The 23,297-nt window shown below is 41.4% G+C and overlaps 1 protein-coding gene across 1 annotated transcript in view; it reads right to left on the minus strand.

Moving 5' to 3' along the window:
• Positions 1 to 6: 6 nt before the first annotated feature.
• LOC119737051 (A disintegrin and metalloproteinase with thrombospondin motifs 18-like) overlaps positions 7 to 23,297 on the minus strand; it is an 83,005-nt gene continuing 59,714 nt past the window's right edge. The window contains exons 15-22 of the mRNA XM_038211124.1: positions 20,720 to 20,964; positions 15,790 to 15,925; positions 14,429 to 14,555; positions 9,268 to 9,472; positions 5,609 to 5,797; positions 2,626 to 2,835; positions 2,283 to 2,427; positions 7 to 1,912 (exon numbers count right to left, since the gene is read on the minus strand). Of these exons, the coding sequence (XP_038067052.1) occupies positions 1,806 to 1,912; positions 2,283 to 2,427; positions 2,626 to 2,835; positions 5,609 to 5,797; positions 9,268 to 9,472; positions 14,429 to 14,555; positions 15,790 to 15,925; positions 20,720 to 20,964 (1,364 nt within the window). The 3' untranslated portion in view covers positions 7 to 1,805. The remainder of the gene's footprint in view (positions 1,913 to 2,282; positions 2,428 to 2,625; positions 2,836 to 5,608; positions 5,798 to 9,267; positions 9,473 to 14,428; positions 14,556 to 15,789; positions 15,926 to 20,719; positions 20,965 to 23,297) is intronic.

Consider the following 23,297-nt stretch of genomic DNA (forward strand, 5'->3'; position numbering starts at 1 on the left):
GACTGGACAAGCCTAATCAGGACACAAAACAAATGTTACACACATTGCAGATTTCAGTATACACGGTGCCCATGTACTGTATTCCTGTAAAATCTTTGCAGGTTTTTTAGGTCAACTTGCACACTGTATAGCTGGTACAATGCGTCCGCCATTAGAGGGGGCCTCGCTGAATGTACAGTGATGGCTGCTGGGATTGATCTATGTATACAGCATTGCTAGAGCACTGACGTTTGCACCGTATAGAAACACAAGTTGACTAAGACGTGTTTTTTTTTTATTTCTAGGTGTGTATTTTTAGAATCGTCAAGGAACTGCTTAATTAGTGACTACCAACTACCAAGCTTAGCGGGGGATTAATATCTCAGTCTTGGTGGCACACACTGACAAACATCCAGAAAATGTGGGTTATTGGACAAAAATACCAAGCGTAGCTGTCATAAAGGTAAAAACATTGGTGAAAATGCCCCCCCCCCCCGCCCCATAGCGCCGCCACTGTCAAGAGTGCATCTAGTGGTCTCCCCCAACTCTCCATTTGTCATCGTTGAGGGGGTACTTCCACAATGATTGACCACTATACTCTACAATCTCTTTTGTGGACCCCACAGTGTTTTTATAGCGAAGTTCTACTCCACGCTTGTCAAAGTAGAAATTGACGACTTTTGCTCACCCAAAAAATGTAACAGTGGAAACGTCAGTGCCCTAGTAATGTCTCATAAAATAATTTCAAAGGCAAACAACCAACCACCCTGCTAGTGCGCATCACCAAACTAACTACTTCTAAGCCCGATAGCATTGACAGCAGTAGTTCAACACTTGAGAGATCCAACCCTTATCAACTCGCAATGAACTTCATCTCTATAATACAGTGATTTTACAAATTGTTCCTCACGAAACCTCGCATGTGCTTACACCACATTTAATGCTGACGCTGGTTTTGTTGATGCAGGTCCTGCAGAAAGATGTAACGACAGTGTATACGTACATTTATTCGTACTCATTTCTGTCCTTAAACCAGTACTCGGAAAATCAACTATAATTTGTACAACCCAAAGGGGTGCAGTACTTGTTCACACAGCTACTGCCACTTGTACATGTTTTATACATGTACTCACTTTCTACTCGAGTACAATTTACTGCACTTGCAGTTGCAAGGAATTTCCGACAGCACTGTTTCAAGACCCATTCTGACATCTAAAAATTTGTGAAGGAGCAGACCTAGTATTATATTTTACTGAGGGGGTTACGTTGACCTGTTTCAACATCTATTCATTCACAGGCCAGTTTTCAAGAGTTTCTGTGCGTTTTACAGTCAAATACTCCTGACTGATGAACTATTCAGTTCCAAGAAACAAAGATCTGGGACTGTACAATAATAATGACTATAAAAAAATCCTTGATGTCTATGATTGCCTGTAAGGGTGTGAACGCAAATGCTGATGACTTGCTTGGTGCAAAACGGCCTGTTAGTGAATAGCAGCTCAGCAACTTGACACATATTTCTTGCGATCGTGTCACAAGTCAAGTCTCAAGCAGTGGTGTGTGATGTATACCGACACATAAATAACACAGCCCACATAATGTGCGTGCAGCAGGGTCAATCTGATACGTATCTCCACAGGAAGTCATCGCAAAACATCCCGGGATGATCAATGCCAAACCGAGTTTTTGTACCACTTGTTGACAAACACTTGCAGCATATCGATAATCAGGACCTTCCTGCTGATTGAGATCAGTTGCAGTTGTTACTGGTACTGGTCAGTTAATAAAAGACGCTGGGTGGGGAAGTAATACTATCATCGTCGTCATCAGGCGTCCGGTTTGCAGGAATAACAGCATTTGGGCCCGTAGAAGTTGTGGCCGCACATGCCGTGCTGCGGTACGAGGTAGCACCAGTTGTAGTTATCCACGCAGACTTGCGGAACTAAAAACAAAAACAGAAACAACAAACACTCTAATAATTTACAGAAAAAATAACCAATCTCAATGCCTTGGATGCGTTTCAGTCACACTGGGTTTGCATTCACTAGCTATAGGCCCTGGGAACATGCCAAGCCAACATGGAAGGATAATGTCATTGAAAACTATATGCCTATGTATTAATCATTCCATTTGGAGTTACTAATTGTGCAGGGCCTAGCTTAAGTTCATTGGAGTGGAAAGCACCCTGATGACGACCTATTCGTATGATGAGATTCATAAAAGCCTGGTGCTGAGGAACTCCTATGAATTTAATTTGGCGTAGATATTTAAGGACTACGGACTCTATAGTCACATTGGTTTACCTGTTTGACTACACGGCTCTGGGTTACAGGTCTGCGTTTCGCTGGGTTTGTTCCTCTGTTTGCAGTTCAACGAAGAGGTACGTCTCCTGGTGGCAAGGCAATTAACTTCACGAGTCCTAACGCCTCCTCCACACGTCTTTGAACACTGAAAAAACAAATCAAAGAAAACCATATTAAACCAGTAGTACCTTTACTACATTGTGATACATTGTGTGTAATCGCTGCTAAATTCAGGTAACCATTCAGTGCTGGGGCAGTTTTGGGTGGTATAGGGAGTAACAGGCAGGGTGGTTTCGGGTGGTTTCCGGCAGTACAGGGAGCAATAGGCAGTTGTGTTTTTTACCTCTGACCATGTAGTCGTCTTCCATTCAGCCGATCGCTGCGCAGGCTGAGACTGACACACTCCCCGGTGGCAGGGTTTGGTCGTCTGCAGGTGGGGTCTCTCTAGGTGACTGCATTCGTCGTCGTCTTGTTCCCGATACTGACCCTGTCTGTCCAGGTAACTGCAGCGAACCAGCCGCGAGCGGCGTCCCATACCACACGTCACTGAACACTGTGAAACGCAAACATTGATGTTATTGGTAAACCTGGAATATCGTTTCTTAAAACACCACTCATGATGTTAGCAAATTGGATTAGCACCTCATAAAGTTTGGAACATTGTGAGAAACACAAGTGTTATTGTTATGGCACCCTCAGCTTCACCCAAGGTAACATCTGATCCCTTCGGAAGATGCCATGGCCCGCAACACAGCAATCACTTTCAATGTATTGTTAGATTTCCAAGATGATTTTCACGTAATAATCAAATAGAATAGCCTTAAGGACTTTTCACACTATCATTTCCCCTACCCATGTTAAATTCAACACGGGTCCAAAGTGGGACCAAATCCCATTGAACACAGGTAGGCATCCAAACTTTCATTTACACTGTCATGAACACGAGTCGGCTGTAGATTTTGGGCTGTCTACCCGGGTAGAGCTTCTCAACCCTGGTCCTGACCAGGGTAGAATTTTACCTGGGTAGACAGCCTGACTCATGAAGGTGCCTTGTTGGATTCTTGCTAGTGTGAAAGGAGTTTCCGAAAACTCCATGTAGGACTCGGGTCCAACACAGAGATATTGATAGTGTGAAACGCCCAATGGACCATTGTGCATAGCAGTCATGAATGACAACACCAATGATGAAACCATTTTAATACAAATTTGAAGATTAATTGAATATGAAATGAGCCTGTACATATACACAAGTCATGACTGCCTTTTGAACAAAGCACTATACCGCCCAACCCTCAATAATAGACCCCTCTCATAGACAGCCATCTTCGTAGGCAAATGACAACTGCGTATTCAACGTCATCAGGTATATGTGGGCGCAGTGTGCAAAATGTTCTAAATACGCGTGCATGTTGCTTGAAATTTCTTCGAAATATGGCGCAGCCGATGCGCGTCAAGAAAATTTGACGCCCAAAATGCCGATGCACGTGACAATCAGTGGCGTCATTTGAGAGATATCTATTACATGTAGGCAGTGTGACAGCAGCACTAAAAACTGCTGTGCCAAATCACTGTTGATATTTGAATGAAAGGTAAATTTTTATTCAATCCACACTGCGTTGCAGTTAATGATGTAAACTGTCTTATGAAATGATACAATAAAATTATATAATTCACAGCAAACAGAGATGTCATTAAGTCAATCACAAGACAAATCAAAAGTCAATCACAAAGTCCCGGAAAAAGGGCATAAACAACAATAATTGAATACTTGACATGAGATTGTTTACTTGTGATTGACTTCGAAAATATTATTACAACCCATGACAAGCGATCACACAGTCAATAAAGCTGCCCTCAGGTCAACCTTGCGTCGACACAAAATAATCGGCGACCGACTTTTCAGGATCAAGCTGCGCCTGAGATATTACTGTCAGGAACATATCAGTCGCCAAATTTTGTGGCCTGAGTGATACTGCTATATTATTAAGACGATTGGCAGCAGTCGGCACTAAAAAAAATCAACAGTCGCACCAGTAGAAAAATTTTAACTTATGCGCCGCGACAGAACATGTTCCCGACAGGCCAGAATCAATTGTAGTCGATCTGTGTGAAGTTACACCGTCATGTGCACATCGTTATCATTTTATTGTGAATCATTGATGCGTCATAAGTGACATGAGCTTGGTTGTGATTACTCTGTGCCCAGATGTAGCTTCTTCCACAATGTACACACTTTTTCTCAGTTTTGTGACTTGAGCATGACTTTGACTTTTGTGCTTGATGCCGACAGCTCCATTGCGGCGCAAGCAAATTGCAGGTTGACCTGAGGGCGACTTGAGACTCAAAACTTTTAGGTGGCTGAGAAATAAACCAACAGAAAGTTTGCAGTAACACCATGTTAATTGTAAATGTCTATTTGTTAAAGTTGGAAAAGATGGTTCTTCACCAGTCCTTCTCTTTACTCTTTCAAATGTAAAGTCTCCCCCCCCCCCCACGAACAAAATAAAATTGGGGCTACTGCAAACCCATGAAAGTGTATATCGCTGTTGCAAGTCTTTCTCTTGCACCACTCAAATTTAAAAAAAGATAAATTATCTGCAAACTACTACAAACCTTCTGCGAGGCTTCAACTGCATTGCAGAATATATATGTAAAGGCCGGTTCATACCCAGCGTGAAAGTAAATGCGAACTAACAACGTCACGGCAAACGATTACACCGCAAATTCACAGGTTCAAACACATTTCAAAATATGGTGAATTTTGCTGCAAATGTTTCATGACGTCAATATCGCTTTGCATTCGTGTGAAGAATGTACCGGCCTTAAATAGATGCATGACATCGGATGCAATTTTCTTCAGCATTTCAAACCACGTAGTAAAGTACAACTATTAACTGAATTAGCTCGAGAGGAACTTCTTGAGATTGCCTGAGTACTTCCAAAGGTTCCATCAATTCCATCCTCATAATGGCTGTTTTGGCAAGTTTCCTTGTTTGGACACAATTATTTGTAATTTTGGTTTAGTTTATTTTCTGCAACTGTGCAACTGTGCAACTGTGTTTACTTACAGTGCAATTGTTAAGCAAGTGCAAAAACAACATGCTGATTTTGGATGCATTTCGATTTTTTTTTGCCGAAACGCATCTTAGCAGAAAGTAAGCAGCAGCACGAGATAGACAGAATTTTGAAGAGAAAAAAGTCAATAGTAGATTACTCTGTGGTGCAGAGTTAATATAAAGTGCAAGAAAAGTGCATCGAATGCCATGCAAATAACACAATCAAAGTAAGAAGAGAAAGGCAAACGTATAAAAAAAAGGGCGGCAAACCTCGCTCCAGGCCGATATATACCACTGCAGGTCCCGTGGGCAGGCTCTAAGGTTGCAGGATCTGCGCAGCGGGGGTTGGTGTTCCCCACTGCACATGGCCTGCGGCTTGGTTATGGAGCGGCCGCTACTGTCCATACTCTGACACATCACAGTGCGCGTCATGAAGCCTGTGTCACAAGATGCTGAGCACTGTGCATAGTACAACGGGTGCAAAATTAAAAGTAGTAGCAAGAAGTGAGCAAAAAAAAATAATAAAAATTAATGATAGCAGATAGGTGTCAGCAAAGAAAAAGGTGAAATTGGAGCGATTGTTTGAGCAATTAAAAATAAAGATTGGCCGTCGTTTGAAGCGCAAATCGTGCTTTACCCGTACTGCATCGTGAAGAAAGTCATCAACATCTGTTGGTAGGCACTACCAAACGGTATCCATTCTGGCAGTGTTGGCATCAAGTCAATCGCAAGTCAAATCGCAAGGATAGCTTCTTACTGAGCCTGAATGACTTGTGAATGACTTGTGAATGACTTGCTTTGATCGCATCTCCGCACTTCATGTAGGTGACGACAACTCGGCTATTTAAACAGCTTTTTGAACATGCATGCATGTAATGTGTAAATGAAGTTATTGATATATAACAACTTCAAAGCCTTCTGAATGTATTTATAAAGTCTAATCGGTGTACAATCAGTAAATAATGAAAACCGGATGATTAATTCAAGAATGTCTTTCGGAAGTTGACTGTTAAGTTGAGAATTGGCCTCTACTTCAAAGCAAATGCTTGATGGTGCATTGGAAATCTCTCCTATTCTTCCTCCCCCCCCCCCCCCACCTTGAAAAAAAAGAGGAAAACAAAATAAACAAAATATACAGAGTCAGTTACATGTTGACAGTGCTGTACCACCAGGGACAAATTTCTTGAAGTTGTTGAGCAAAAAAACCACTTTGCTTAATAACAACCACAGGATACCAGGTAAATTGCCGTAGAAGTTATATTGCTTTTGACTAGTTCTCAAGCTGATTTTTCCGAAGCTCATTAACTCGCTAATAAAGCAGCATTTTCTGCCAAGTGTCTCCATTACATCCAGGCTAGGACTGGCAACTGCACGACTCTGAGGGGGCCATTCGCACTGTGTATTATTGACTAGTAAGGATTTCAATTGAATTACTGAGGGAACTGCAGCATCTGGAGAAATGAATCATGCAAGTAAAACTTCCTGACCGGAAAGCAATATTCAGATCATTGAGATGGATTACTGATGTATAACCGATTGTATAAATGTCACTGCTGGTACCTGGGAAACAGAGGATGAAATTGCAGTCACATATCAGACATTTTGGCAAACATTCAAATGTATTTGTCAGAATAAAAGTACTGGATGTGAACAGTTTAATTCTGCACTGTTAGTGCATTCCTAGTTAGTTTAATTTGTTTTATGGAAAAACCTTGCTCTAAAGTGAACATTGGACTGGTACCTAATGAAATTATTCCGCCAGAAATGGTTTCGATCGAAAGGAAAACAATCATTGAAGAAGGTTTTATAAAAGTGTGCCTGCATAATTTTACGTGCATTGGCAACGGAATCCAGTTGCCTGACCCCCAAAATTTTACATTCAAGAACAAATTCTCTATTTTCTCTAAATGTGAAGTAGCCATTACAACTATTACAGGTTAGTTGTTATGCATTTTGAGTAATTTAAGGAAGTCAACAAATACTCAAAAGTGACTGGGTCAAAAGTTCATTTTGTCAAAACAACTTCTGTGCCTAATCTCCCACTCTTGTGGAAGAAGATACTCCAACGAAAACACTTGTGTATTATTCACAACCTATTATTTTCAATAGGCCATATTTTTCAGCGAATAAGGACACAGTGACATCACCATATACTGGGTGTTAACAGTCAAAATATGGATTTACACACAACTTTTTAATCAAGTAATACATTGTAAAAATGTTATTTTTGCAAGAGAGCATTTACACCAATAACCTTGGATCCGTGTCTGTTTAAACTCCATAATGGCGTCTTCGCAGAAACCTACTTAATTAGCTCAAAAATATTTGTAAATGGAAGTGGACAGTGTTTGAAAACAATTGCGTAGGCAACACTTTCTAATAGTTTAATAAGTTTAGACACTTGCTAAGCCTAAGCGGCTTAAAGTTAATGCCCGTAAATATGATGAGGAAATTGGCTTTACGCAACACGGATTGGTATTCCTGTTTGTGTGGAAACTCCAACTCGGTATCCAAGCGCTAAGTCCGAGTCTTAGTCCCGTGTCATTTAAATTATGTCCACGTCCAAGTCTTGCTTTTTTTTGGATTTGTTTGTTGTTTCAAAATTACTAAAAACTCTCTAGTAGGTTGCATAACATCTAACCTGTTGAGGTTTAAGCTCAGTAGCTGCAATACATTTTGAGAAAATAGAGAAAAAATATGCACAATCTTTGGGGTTTTGTAACTGGATTCCGTTGCACAAAAAATTCCACCACCATTAAGAATTGTTTTCTTTCCATCAAAACCATTTTTGATGGAATAATTTCACAGGGTATTTGGTACCAGTCCTACTTTACTTTGAGCAAAAATTTTCTCATTAAATCGCTAGGTCCATGTCTGGATAATTGTCAATGTTCCTATTTGAATTTCACTCAAAGAGCTTTTTTTTCAAAAAGAGGAAAATTTCTTGTATAAAGGAGAAGAAATTTGGTCATTGACAGAGTTGCTGTGAAGTCATCACAAGTCAATCACCGGCCAATCACAAGTCATTACGTCCCAAGTCAAGTCACAAGTTATTCAAATGAACTGTGACAGGGGTATTACTTTGTCACTGTTTGTGACCCCATTTGTGACCTGACTTGTGACCTGACCTGTGACCTGACCTGTGAACGACCAATAATTAACCTCTGATTGATAGGTGACTGACTGAATTATGACTACGGTCAGTGTTCATCATTACTCAAAGTCAGCAACTTTGTCACAATTTGACATAAGACATTGCTTTACCCAGTACGGCTAACGTAACACTGCTCTATTGAACATTCGGCTATAATGAACATCACGCTTTGGCTCCTGAATGTTTGGTACAATTCCACCAAACAATTCTGAATTCTACAGAAATCACATTTAAACTGTCCAAATACATGGTTCCTATTCAACTCAAACTGAGAGACTGGTGACTTGAACTCAGACAGTGTGGTCCCGACTATAGTACTGCATGCTTTCAAATGCAACTTTCTTAAGTCAACTTTTGAAGTAGTTTTGGTCCAAGACTGCTTGGTTTTATTCCAGTTATACAGCTGGTCCGCGACAAGCGCGGTAAAGCCATCGTGGCAGGTATCAACTAGCATCAAATCTAATCTTGGGAATATTGGCAGCGCTACACAGGATATTCCCAGCAAGCCTCACACGCATGCATTAGCTTGAATACAGTATTCATGAGGTACGCTCGGAATTTCCAGGGTAGCACTGCCAAAGTTCCCAAGACTGATTTGATTTTTGCAGTCGTTAGCGATGTCTACCGCCGCGGCAACTTTACCACCCTTGCCACAGACCAGATGTACAAGAGGTATAAAATCCAAATCCTACTCTGAAAGATCACAAATCCCTCATGGTCTCAAACTATCACATGCCACTATGCAAAAGATAAAAATCATCTGAGTATAGCTTACATCTGACCATCCGTTTGGTATCCACCGCGCCGGACAGTCCTGCATGTTGCAGTTCCTGCGTTTGCGGGGCTTGGTGTCCGTGCAGTAGGGTTCCTTGACGCTTTTGTCGACCCCTTCCCTGATCTGACGCATGCATTTGACGCGTCGTTTTTGCCTGCCGGTGCCGCATGACCGGCTGCACTCTCCCCAGTCGGAAGTCTCCCACCTGCAATGACAGCGACAGGATTGTAGAGGATTATGGTCCCAAGCAAAATGCTCAGAGTTTTTAAAATCCATGACACGCTCAATTCATGGGATCCTGTACAATTCTGCTCACCAACTGGACAAAAAGAAAGGGTTATTACAGGCTCTCTTTCACCTCCAAACAATTCACCCTTGTTTTGGTACCCCTATAATACAATGGCCCGCATACAATTTAACAATCAGTGTAGGATATTTTATAATGATGGTAGACTTTTTTGGGGGAATAAAGTGCATGTATCCACTAATCATTATGGAATCTGCGCGCTATGACATACAGTGCTGTTTTAGGAAAGTAAGTAAACTCTGTCAGAAGCCAAAATGGCCCATCATCAGACCACCATTTATCTCTGGTTTCAGTGGCATGAAACAACTCGAGAATATTTCTATTCACCATGGATGGGATGCCAGTCCATCGCAGGTTACTCCCCAGCTAATGCTGGTACCCATTTATACTCCTGGGTGGAGAGAGGCAAGTGGGGGTGGCGAAAGGCAAGTGGAGTGAAATGGCTTGCCCAAGGACACAACATATGGCCAGCAGCTGGAATCGCAAAAAATGACCCTCTGATCATGAATCATGAATCCTATCCATAGACCTTTATCATGCTGTCATCATTTCAGTCATGTTCCCTGTATCCAATAACAGTACTGAATGATAATGTTTTTGTGCAAGAAGGAACCAGACTATTTTTCCTCCCAGCCTCGTTTTAGTTACGTTGATTTGAATGGGAAAAAATCAAGATGGCCGCAACATGATAATGGTCTATTATGCCCACGTTCCGAGGGCTCAGTGGACGGGACCAGCATGCGCGTACTGTGCACATTGCGCGAAGTACGCATGACTAATTGTATTCTGAATGTTTATTAAGCCGTAGTGTCTTCGCATTAGCCCAAAAAAAACCAACCGGTTTCTGGTATGGAGCTTGCCCAAAAAGTGGTGCGGCGACGAGCCTTTTTTTTTTTTTACCCTGATTTTTTTGCTTCAAATGTCGGCTGATGACTGCAAATGGTGCCCGACTAAACTTAGTGCAAATATATGGGAGTCCAGAGAGGCCACATAAAGCTTATTCTCGACCATAACCCAATCTAAAAACACGTTAAAATTGTGCAGCAGCAGGATTCCAGTCAAACCAGTGAGTTTGTCGGTTTTGAGACATCATCTTTCATTGAAAAAAAACCTTTTTCATTTTGCTGACGCGCATGGCTACGGCGACGCGCGCGCATACCAGAAACCGGAGACTTTTTTTTTTGGCCTTAGCGCCAGGCGTCTCCGGCAATCTTTGGTCTCCCCAAACCCTCCCTTTGTAACGGTTGAGGGTTACTTGTGCACAGAGCTCATAAAATGACACTTACTACATGTAAATGCTGCTGGCACTACGCGTATTCCCGTATGTGATTTTCTGTATGCAAGAATGCCTCACTAGGCCAGTGTGAGCACATTGACTTTCGGTCATTAAACTCAATGTCACACATGCACAAACCAGTTCATGAATACACTATGTCCTCCACTAGCTCTTGTATGTAGGCCGCATGGCGCTACTGATACTGCAGGCAGTCCACAGCAATCTGTTTAAATTAATATCTCAATGGAAACTGACAAATTTGGTAACTTGATCAGACAGAAGTCAGGCAGCTTGATGGCGAGTCAATACAGCTTGTTACATTTCACTTTACAAGACCCAAGGTGAAGATTGGGTCAGCGTAATGGAAGCAGAAATGAGTCAGACAGGGGAATCTACTCCAAGTCCCGGACTGAGTCATGAAAGCAGGTAGGCAGGAAGGTTAACATGATCAATCAATGTACACCTGTCACGCTCTCACACCTGCATCATCATACCTGTTAACCTCTGCGCAACAAATACATGGTATTGTAACAGAACAATTTGTATTATCTTTTTGTTTGTTAATGTCTCTGGCCGCAGACGGACCGCAGACGGCACACTGACGGCGCTGGCATAGTTTGTTTACAAGGCACACTGATCTAATTCTTTTGTCTGGCTTATATATAGCGCGTGCCCCGGAAATAGGCTCTCTACAAAGACTGCTACAAGTGGGTCTCTTTTGTTCGGCTAGCGCGGGAAGGGTCTGGCCAGAAGCCAGGTCGGGATGATATTATACTTTCTAAAAACATTGTAAAGAAGTGGAGTAGTGAGGTGTTATGCTGGGAGTCAGCAGTTTTTGTGAGTCACTTCATTGCAATTTTATTTTTTTTTGCAATGGAGTTGTTCTGCAGTTGTGATTTGGAAATACATCCGGTCTTCTTGAGTTGGCAATCCTGTGAGTAGAGTGTGTGTGTCCCCTTTCCTGCGTTTTGCGAGATTTGGAGGACGAGAACCCAATATTAGATCACGCTACAGTATCATTCCTTGGAACATCGCCAAACTGATTTAAATTGGGGGGGGGGGGGCAAAGAAGGGTTTGGGACGGGTGGGTGGTGTGACAACAAATTTGCCGACAGACCCTCCATGCTGGAAGGTAGTTAGGAATTTTTTTTCTGGAAAGCTGGCAGTCGCCAAATTATAAAAAAGGGGGAAGGGGGAGGGGGGAGACACTATCCGACTATGGAAGGCAATGTTTACAGCAGACGATCTTGGACCCCACTGGACAATAGGTGGCCCTCTATGTTGAATTCGCTGAGAGACAAACAATTTTGCCAGCATGACAATTTTGCTGGCAAAAACAATGGGGTAGGGGGGAGGGGGTAACACCGCCCACTCCCTCTAGCAACGCCCGTGATTCCTACACTGCACCTGTTCATAATCACTTAACCGACCAGTCATACTTTTAAGGGGATTTCACGGGGCAGGGTTGCAGTACTGTACAAGTCTTCCCAAGTCAATCACAAGTCATCACGTCTCAAGTCAAGTGACATGCTATTCAAGTAAATGTGACCGTCAGTCAGACGGAGGCATTCCGTTGTCACTGCTCATCCCTTGTTACATGTACATGTGACCTTCTAATTTGACTTCATATTTGACTAGTGAGTTGACCTGTGATGGGCACCGACAACAAGGCCGTTGAGTGACTCACAATAAAGTGGACCTTGAAGAAGCTACTTTTGAACTTAACGATAATATATGGCAATTCGGGCAATTCACAATGCAGTGCGCCATCAAGAGTTTGCCCTGGAGAGTTCATTTTTCCCAGTGCATTGTGGGAGATGGTTGCCCAATTCGCAGCGCGGGACATTTTAAATTGTTAGTTTTTCCGGTCAGAAGTTTCGTAAGCGTATGATTCGAGGATCTGTTTGCTCTTTTCTTTTCTTGTTATCAATATGGTGTTTTTTGTAAGGCGGCAGAACGCTGCGTTCTTCTGACACTCATTCAAATGGGCCATCTTTTGTCGACCGTAAACTTGAAAAATTGACTCTAAAAGGCAAACTCTTGGTGGCGCACTACATTGTGAATCGCCCGGATTACGTGACCGGTCACCAAAAAATATTCAGCAAAAAGTCAGCCTTTTCAAGAATTCATAAATTTTTATTTCTAGACTCCTCGATATGAGCGATTCCTTTATGGGCAAGCATTGTTTAAGGTAGTTTTCGGTTGCACAGTGCAATTTTTATCAAGCAGTGTCATGATGAAACTATGAACGCTAACCCCAGGTACGTCTGCTCGTAATCTTTCCTGCAACCCACAAAGATATCAAACACTTTGCAAACCAGACAAGGCAAGCTAAATAAAGGCAGTTCCAGAATTCTGTTCAATTGATTCAAATTGGCTATTCACTGGAAGTCTTTTCATTCATCTGGTCTACACAATGGGCTGACATAAAGGGGTAATCCTATACAATAGCACTGCCCAGCTCACAAGTGTCATTCAGTCTGTCAGTCAGTGAGATAGGGAGAAGGAGGACTCTAGGCAGGCCCTCTGGGACCCGAAACAAACAAAGATGCACTCTCTGATATGAGCAATGCCCGACGAACAATCTAATTCAACACTATAATATGTAAGAGGATACGCAATAGCTGAAGGGGGCTGTATCAATATTTTCAGGGTGATGACAAATCGCCAACGATGACTAACGCTGGGTAGTATTCTGTTGCACACAGCGTTTGTTGTCGAGCAGTTTCATGATGAAACTATTAACACTAAACCCCCAGGCACGTCTGCTCAAAACCTTGGCCTCAATCCACAAAGAAATCAAAACCTTTGCAAAGAATCCAACAGTACTTTTGAGTACTTTTAACCAAATTGGCGACATTGAGCTCACTGTGAAGAGGTGCCTGCGGGACCTTCAAAAATGATTGGATAAAAATGTTGCATGCAAAGCCAGATGTTCAGTTTTGTATTTTTTTTTATATTTGGGGTGAATATAGGATCGCCAACTTTGACTTATTGTACTTTAGTAGCTTTTGACATTCATAAATACCTGAGACAGTTTCCGTGTTCCTATTGGTCGAGACCCAGTCACATGGGTGGTCTTAAACCACTGTTTAAATAGCAAAGACAAGTGTTTGAAACGGGCTAGTGATAAAGGTGGCTCCTGAATTAGGACAATAAATTTCCACTTTTGTCATTCTGGGGTTTTTTTTAACAAAAGAGAAAATTTATACCTTTAAAGTTTTTAGGTTTTGAAGTTCGGGAAAAACATTGACTTTACTTGAGGCAAGATGTCCTTTGTTTTTAAGTCCAACTTGACAACCATGCCAGTGGTGATTAACTGCACAGACTTTTCATTTGAATATTGCGGATTTGGGTTGATTTTGGTAGATTTTGATGGATTTAGGCGGATTGCGCTAAATTTATATGATTCTAGAAATTTTTGTCGATGCTGGCAGTACTTGTGGATTTTGGTATTTTCGGTTTCTCTGGGTATATGTTAGTAGATTTTGGCGGATATTAGTGCAATTTGGAGGATTTGGGTTGATTTTAATGGATTTTGGTAGATTACAGGTTCCTACAAAGATCACGTGTCTTACCTCGCTGGGCAGGGCCACATACTGCAAGTGAAGATACCGGTCCTGGGCTTGGTGCTGTCATCGCAAAATGAGTTATCTACCTCTGTGTTATTGTTTCTCAGACAAAACACTTCTGATGTCATGACACCTACAGGATAAACAGAAAACGGAAAGGCCGTTATGGACTTTGACAATTACAAAGACAGAGAGTTGGGGAGATCTATTAGTGGGAAGGACTCGCATGCATTGATGCTGTATACCTGATGCTTTAACAAAAACAAAGAATTTGACTGCAGTGAGGTTTGAACCTACAACCTCCGGATTGCCGTTCCGGTGCTCTACCAACTGAGCTATCCAGCCCTATGTTGGCGGTTCCCCACTTTTGTCAATATCTATGTTCAAGTGGTTCTAGTCAGAAGCCATAAACCTGTATATGCCATGTAGCCAGGGATCGCGCCCAAGGTCATGATACTAGCAACATTAGCAATGCTGCAAACCTGGGAAATAGCAAACGGGGATCACTCAGAGAGGATTATCTTGTGGGCCATGTGTTTCTTTTATAGCCAATTTCTACAGTAATTTGATTGCTTTATGACATTGACAGAACCTTTTAGTTTGAGCTTGTTGGCATTTACAACATAATTCACCCGACAGAAAACAAGGTCTTTCTTGTTATCCCAAACCCAAAACACATTTTACACTTATGGTAAATCCTCAAAACTTTGCCGCTTCCTCCTTCTGATGACAGCTGACAGAGAAATAACTCATCAGAGTCACGTTTGGTGAAACATACAGCGCAGCAATGAAAGCTGACATTTATTTTCATCCAAAGTTGTCCCCTAATTACATGATAATTTTATCTCCTACCCACCGAACTATGCATTTGGATGCTGCTACTTTTTGTAGGAATGTTGAACTTATCAAAAGAAAGCAGGTGTTACCGTTTAATCCTAAATTAAGTACACGTCAGCAAAGTGCGTTATGACATGGCGAGGACCTGTGGGATACATAAGTTTGCACATGTAAGTGTGACAATCAAATTCAGGTTTGGTGGTTGAGTGGTTAAGATATCCTCACTAGTACTACAGTAGGAGGTCATGGGTTCGAGTCCCACCCGAGTAAACTTGTGAATTTTGCTCTCCCAAGCTCTTGGATAGCAATGCGTATGGTGTGGAATTTGCGTCAGGGTGATGTAAATCAATATGAGGATTTGCCATCCGATCCCGCAAGCTCGCTGGTCGAGTGGTAAGACGTCTGCACTAGAAAGCAGGAGGTCGTGGGTGATTTTTTTTCTAGCACACCAAGTATACAGTGTTTATACGTCGGTGAAGGGCAAACCTAACATAGAGTATGGAGTGCTTAAAACTGGGCGACATTCTTACCTCCAGCGCATGACACTGAGCATTCAGACTCTTCTATTTGCCACGTGTAGTTATGTACTGAAGCGATGGCCTTGGTGTCCTGCCTCTGCACAGTGTACTGATAGTCGATGCCTGGGTTTATACCTTGTAGTAATATCTGCATTTAATGGAACCAAAATGCATAAAAATTGATGCATTTATTGGTTTTTTTTAATGTTGTTTTTTTCTTTTCTTTTTTCTTCTTTTTAAAAAAAATAAAATCTGCTCAGCTTTAAAGGTAAAATACATAGGCAAACATCAAAAACAAAACTACCAAATTACTATGAAATACGTTGCTTGACTGTCAGTGAATAATAGTCTCAAGCATCCTGTGGAATCGTGGCACTTGGTGTGCTGTCATTTTCAAGAAAAGTGGAAATTTTGTATCAATTTTCCAATGATGATCGGCCGACCATCGTTGGGGGGAAAAACTGACTTTTTTTCCAAATACTGCCCCTTATTCCATCAATTTAATCAGTCCACATTTTGTTGGCAATCGGTTACACAGCTGTGAAAGGGTGCACCAGCTAGTCTGGTTTCCTGACCTGACCATTCCGTGGTGTCTATAAGTTGCTCTGTTTCATCTGAAGTAGAGTCATTATTAACAAGAAACACCGTTCTTCACTCCCACATCTATTCTTTTAACCAAAGCCTGGACACTTCGTACCCAAATCAAACAATCATTTTGTTTTATTAGGGTGAACACTAGCAACACTGGAATATAGAAACATCTGAATAATCTCAGAAACTATTCCCCAGCTTTGAGAACTTACACTCTTAACCTTTTCGCTGTGACCTTTTTGACTTCTACACAAATACCACCATTTCCTTTTCGTCCAGAGGCAACTCTCTATCCAACTTTCATTTGAAAACGAATCTCAAAAACACAAAATGCTCCCTGAAGCCATTTTAGTCCCGCTTCCCAGACATCCGTTTTCCTTTGACCCCAAAACAAATACCAACTTTCCTTTCCCCATGGACAATCCTTCATCTAAGTTTCACCAAAGAGAATGTTTCACTGAAGACCAGTCAACATTTGATATCAAACAGATGTCTGAACAATGCCATGCATGTACGCCTATTCCCTTAATACAGTAATAGTAACTGTGAAAAAAAAACTCAGTTGGATCCAAAGTCATCGCCTGGCCTACATCCCAGCACTAACTTTTATTTTCCTTTTTTTCAAAAGGCACTTACGATCACTTCTTAATAGTGCTTATATTGTTTTGATGCAACAAAATTGCTAAACACTTGAAGAAGGCTGTGTAATAACTAACCTGTTGAAGTTTCATCTCAGTGGATACTATACATTTTGAGAAAATGGAGAAAACGTATGCACAATTTCTTTTTCAGTCACATTAAGTTAAATTTCATATTTTGAATTGTTCCCTCTTGTGATACAATCCCTAAATTCGCAATTCGGGCGATTCACAATGCAGTGCGCCACCAAGAGTTTGCCATGGAGAGTCCATTTTTCAAGTTTACGGTCGACAAAACATGGCTCATTTGAATGAGTGTCAGTAGACAACTTGATCTAATATGTTATGAATTGGAGCATAGCGTTCTGCCGCCTTACAAAAAACACCATATTGATAATAAGAAAAGAAAAGGGCAAACAGATCCTCGAATCATACGCTTACGAAACTACTGACCGGAAAAACTAACAATTTCAAATGTCCCGCGCTGCGAATTTGTCGACCATCTCCCACAATGCACTGGGAAAAATGAACTCTCCATGGCAAACTCTTGGTAGTGCACTGCATTGTGAATCACCCGAATTGGGACATGATTTTCACTCAGCCGCAGACTTCTGTATTAGTTTTGGTGTCTGTAGTGTAACGCCTCATAGCATTAGTAGTGGTGTGCATTTACGGGTAGTACAGTAACCGGATACCCTACTGAAGTAAAACGCGGGTACCCGGATACCTGTAAAAGAAACCCAACCCCACAATTCAAATCCTGTCAGTTGTCTGCAGGGCTTTAGAGTTTTACAGTGTTAACTGCGACTTTCGCAAGCGTCATCTGTCGCGCGTGAAAATGCAATAAATGTGAAATATGTTTGGGTTCTCCAAGTAGCCCAGTTTTCATTTTGAAAATTCCCCACGAGTGGCATTCAAACCCTATTTTTTCATTGTCCAAGAAGTGACTAATTTGTTAAGTTGGTTACGGGTACCCGACCCCATAATCTGGAACCGATTCCTGACATCAGAACTCGGGTACCCGGTTCCGATAGACACCGCAAGCATTCGTGCTCATAGCATTGACTGTTATTGGCTAAGATGTCTACAGCATTTAAGAGTTTTAGCATAGAATCGATGGTTACAATACTGAAATCAGTAATTGCAGAAAATACATAGACTTTTGAAATGGCAGGTTTCTCAGAGGATTTTCTTTAATATTTTAATTTTGTTGCAATAAACGCACAACAGGTTACTCTTGGCTCTCCTGGAAATACAAAACCACTGCCCTCTGACGATGCCTTAATGCATAAGGTCTATTCGGTGGGTGGGGGGGGGGGAAGTAAATTCTGAGGCCTAATAAAGAGTCCTCCAACTTGATTTCTGTAGAATTAAGAACAAGTGTCAGGGGGCTGAATCAATGTTGAAAACCGGTGACCAATTCTTACGGGGTGTAGCCATCTGATGGCAGGAAATCCCCATAGGCTTAACATGTCAACCCCAATTCCCAACACGACACTAGGTACAATACAGCAAACCAGAGCTGTACAATTGTCGCACGAAGTCAAATTGTTTGACCCCTTGTTAACAAGTTTGCAGTGATTGGATCGAGCATGCGATGCATGCCTCCGAATGCTACACCATCCTGTTTGAACAATGATTCACCGTACTCCCCGTTTGCTGTTGTGGAGCGGATCAAAATATTGCCTTCCATATAAATGTCACCATCTTGGCATGCATTCAACGGTGACAGAACATTACGGTGGGGGTGGGGGTGAGGAGGCACAATGCCTGTTTAGTTGGGAATCCAAAAGTTGGATGCAGGAGCAAAAAAAACAGTAGTTTCAAAAAAAGAAGGGGGGGGGGGGGAGGAATGATGCCCCTTCAGATGCCCAACATCTGCTGCCTCATTCATGGTATACATCTTCAATCATCGTAATATTGTTGATGTGTAGTTTGAGATGATATTTATTACAAAGAAATATTACACAAATATTTAACAGGACTCTTAACCCTACCGTGCCTCTCTGGTAAGGAATTCTCCTTAAAGGTACATGTACAGTCCATCATTTGCAGCCATCCAGAAAATAACTGACGTAATTCTTGTTGAAAAGCTTATTTGGTTTAAAGATAGTAAGGGGAATAAACTCCCTGTGAAATGATTTCTTTCTGGCAAGCTGTCATTTTGAAGAAATCAAAGAAAGAAGGCCTTTCCAACGATGCGTAGACGCATTGTTGGTAATTTCCGTTAGTACATGTAGTTCGTTTTTTTAATTCCGCAAAGCGCTCGTAAGCATTGACACGTCGAACCGGCGCACGGTTGCTATAATGCGCTGGTTCAGTGCGCGACATCGCGTATCTGCAATCGGCTCAGTGACAACGTGTCACGGATGCTGAATTCAGGCCCAATTCAAAACATAACTCAGCAACTTTTGATTTGAAATCGAGATCCTAGAATATTGATTTCTCAGAATATACAGCATTCACAGAGCTAAAACTTCATCGGGTTAGTTGTTAAACATCCTTCTTTAGATTTTCAGCACTTTTATCGCTTCAAACGAACATAATGCACAGATTACAAAATGATGGACGCTACCTTTAATCCATAACGTTACACATTGAGCAGAAAGGACAATCACATTCTTTCTACTGGTACTTTCAAACGGCAAAAAATGATCTGTATGCCAAATTACAGTGGCTGAGCTGGACTTCGTGCATGAGCATCCCCTGAATTGATCTATTTACAGTGTCACGGAACTAGGGATTACTATAATTAACTCAAAAGTGGAGAATTCGGCAAGTAATCCAAGGGTAATTTTAGGTGTAATGAGATCACACAGGAAGATTGCACATGATGAATAAACCGGAAGAACTCCAGGAAAACAGACTAAATTTTTTTTAATTTATCATCAATCAGGTTTCTATTTCTTGACCCACACCTGCACAATTTCCAAATGTCAGCACCGTGGCCACACAGATGACAGGAAAACCTACTTAAAGGTTATCAAAGTTAGCTAACCATCTATTTCAGCGATGTCACGGAAGGCATCGTGCAAATCCTGCTCTACGACATTTTAACAAGTTCTAGTCAAGTCCGTCATATGTCAAATCACAAATCTATGATGTCAGATCACGAGTAACGAGTCATGAGTCAAATCACAAGTCAATCACAAGCAAGCTCACTAGTACAAAGAGGAATTATAACCGACAAAGGAATGGCCTTGACCCAATTCACTTGATTAATTGTGACTTTGACTTGAGACTGGATGACCTATTATTGGACTTGTGGGGACTTATGATTGACTTGTGAGGACTTGTGCTTGACTTGTGCTTGACTTGTGAGGACTTGTGATTTACAGGTGAAGACTTCTGATTAACTAGCAAAGACTTGTGATTTCATTTGTGATTGACATGTGAGAACTTGTGTTTGACTTGTAATAACTTGTGCTTGACTTGTGAGGACATGTGACAGACTTGTGAGGACATGTGATTGTCTTGTTAAGATTTGAGATTGACTTCTTGGGACTTGTGAATGACTCATGATTGACGTGATTTGTGATTGACATGTGATTGATATGTGAAGACACGTGATTGCCTTGTGAGGACATGTGCTTGACTTGTGACGACATGTGGAGACGTATGATTGACTTGTGAGGACTCAAGATTAACATGTAAATGACGTGTGATTTCACTTGTGATCGGTTAGTGACAACTTGTGAGGCTCGACTGCCTACCTCAAGCACAAGATCTTCAGACGTCGGTCCCACCGCTTGCAGGTACTCCGGCATGTTGTAGGGTCTCCGGTACTCAAACACGGTGCCCGCAATGTCAAAGTTACCGGGCCAGTCCACGGTCCAGGCTCCCGTCAGGTAGTACTTGAATCCCTCGTTGCGTAAGGCCAGGTAGCTGGTAGACGTCGACAGCTCACTGACTTTGATGTGCCTGGCACCGGCTGGTATCTTTACAACCAAGTAGTAGTCTAAAAATTTCAATCGAAAAAAAATTCTTGAACTCTTTGGTCGTGACGTTCTACATCCTGGGTTGTTTGTGAACAATGTTAATTATGGGAGACATATGGCTCCACTTAGTCTGAGTCCAAATCACAAGGAATCACAAAAAAAGAAAAGAGACAAAAAAGAACACTTTTTAAAATTAATAAATGTTGCTTTTTGTGCACGTTAAGGTTGAAAATTGCACCTATAACTTTACACAGAACCTTCTAGACACAGGATGCAAAGTATTTTGACTAATACTAAGCCTTACAGTTATAACTAAATTACAATAACACATTTTAAAAATATTTGTCAGAAGAAACATCCAACTTTTATCCATGGCTTAAAAATACTGGCAATACAAATTTCATTTTCAGAATAAATATTCATACTGTGGATTGGATGGCAAAATGTGTTTTTGCAAGGCCCCTTATTTTCAAAACCTAACTTGCAAAAGTTGGAAACTTTTTTGGGAGGGGGGAACTGGGAGTGCCCTACTACTCCCCACCCCCACACTTTATGAGATTATACCCCACCCACGCAGAGTCTCTTCTTGGTACAAGCTCTCTCGGAAGTCACTACGCACCAAGTGCTATAACCATCAGGGAAGCCAAAAAGAAAAAAAAATAATATCCAATCTATCCCGCTCGTGTCAAACAAATTCCTCATTGCAGAAGGGCGCGTCAACCTTTAACTGACCCACTCGGTGTTATATTTAGGCACGCTTTGATTATGACATGTGCCATAATGTGCATTTCCTCGCTGAACGAATTACAACAGGAGACTATTAATTTGACAAGCTTCGAGGGGATTAAAAGTCAATCTGCAGTTTCCACAAGGACGAGAGATGAAGCCGTTTTATTTTTGAACCTCCACGAAACTTGACGGCATCTTCACATCCGGAATGTCCCAGTTAATTATTCAAATGATAAAGAAGTGATCAATAACATGGTGTTGACATTTGTAGTTTTATTTCAGCTCTACTTTGCATTTTTAAAATGTTGAGATCTTGACTTACATGTAGGAATAAATATCCTAAATGCTGTGGTTAATCATTTTAATAAGAAGAAATGGTCAACAACATGGTTCCGATGTTGGTAGTTTTATTTCAGCTGTAGTTTCTTCTTTAAAATCTGGGGATCTTCACTTCGGTTTGGAAATCCAGAATGTCCAGGTTAATTATTCTAACGATGGAGGATATGGTCAATAACACAGATCCGACGATAAGAAACTTTTTTTTCTCCAACTTATAAGTAACTTATCCTGGGACTTTTGCCTTATCACTCTAAGCCAAGTACACCAGGGACCAGCCAGCTACATGTGGCACGCTAGTCAACATTCCAAAGTCTCGGAGGAAGATACTCCATATTTTTTGCCGTTCGATACGACCAGCCTTGAACCTGCTGCCTTTAACTCGGTGATTGTGAGCAGGATTAAAGTTACAGGCCTTCCAGCTTTCTGGGTTGGGTTTATGGTCAAGGCACGGCTGGCCGACATCTGCCCAAATTCATGGTCTCTGCTTACTTGTGAGTGAAAAAATCTTTGCTAGTCCTCAGAGAGAATTCTGTGCATAATGGTTTCTTATTTCGTGAAGAATTTTGGCCTATGTTCATGTGTACGTCTTGTACATGAGGGTGTTGTGTTTATAACACAGTTAGCACTGAATTTCTGTGCCAGCGCTGTAAGCAAAGAATGATAAATATACATTTAAAAAAAACAAAGAACGCACAATTTTTTTTGGGTGTCTTAACTGGATTTAATTGCCAACACACGTAAACAGCGTACCCGCGGGCAAGCTATTTTGAAACCACCTCAAAGATTAGTTTTCTTCCATACAATATAATTTTAGGTGGAATCATTTCACAGGGTATTTGATACCAGTCCTATCTTCAGTTTGAACAAGAATTCTGTCATTAAATTGGTAGGTGCTTTCTGCTTTTCCTAGTAACTGCAAATGATCCTATGTGGTGTAAAAAACGACAACAAAAAAACACCTAACCGGAGATCATGGTCTAAAGACAACATATAAAAGTAAAGCCCACTTAAATTGTATTCAACGTGTGGAGAGTCACTTTAAGAACAGGAATTCAGTTAAACGTCCCTCACATGTATCTAATTTCAATGGCAAAAGTTAATGCCATAATAGTGCACTACTTTATAGATGCTTTGCCCTCTAATGCAAAAAGGTCTGGTTCCCTGTGTGGTCCGTTGGGAATGTACACAAAGGCTGATGCTACCCATGGGATTTCTTGATATTTCCTTGATAATAACTGATTTTTTCGAAATGGAAACAGCACATGTTCCCCTTTAGGACTCTTTG

This window comes from Patiria miniata, unplaced genomic scaffold (assembly GCF_015706575.1).
Source record: "Patiria miniata isolate m_02_andy unplaced genomic scaffold, ASM1570657v1 HiC_scaffold_3, whole genome shotgun sequence".
NCBI classification, from domain to species: domain Eukaryota; kingdom Metazoa; phylum Echinodermata; class Asteroidea; order Valvatida; family Asterinidae; genus Patiria; species Patiria miniata.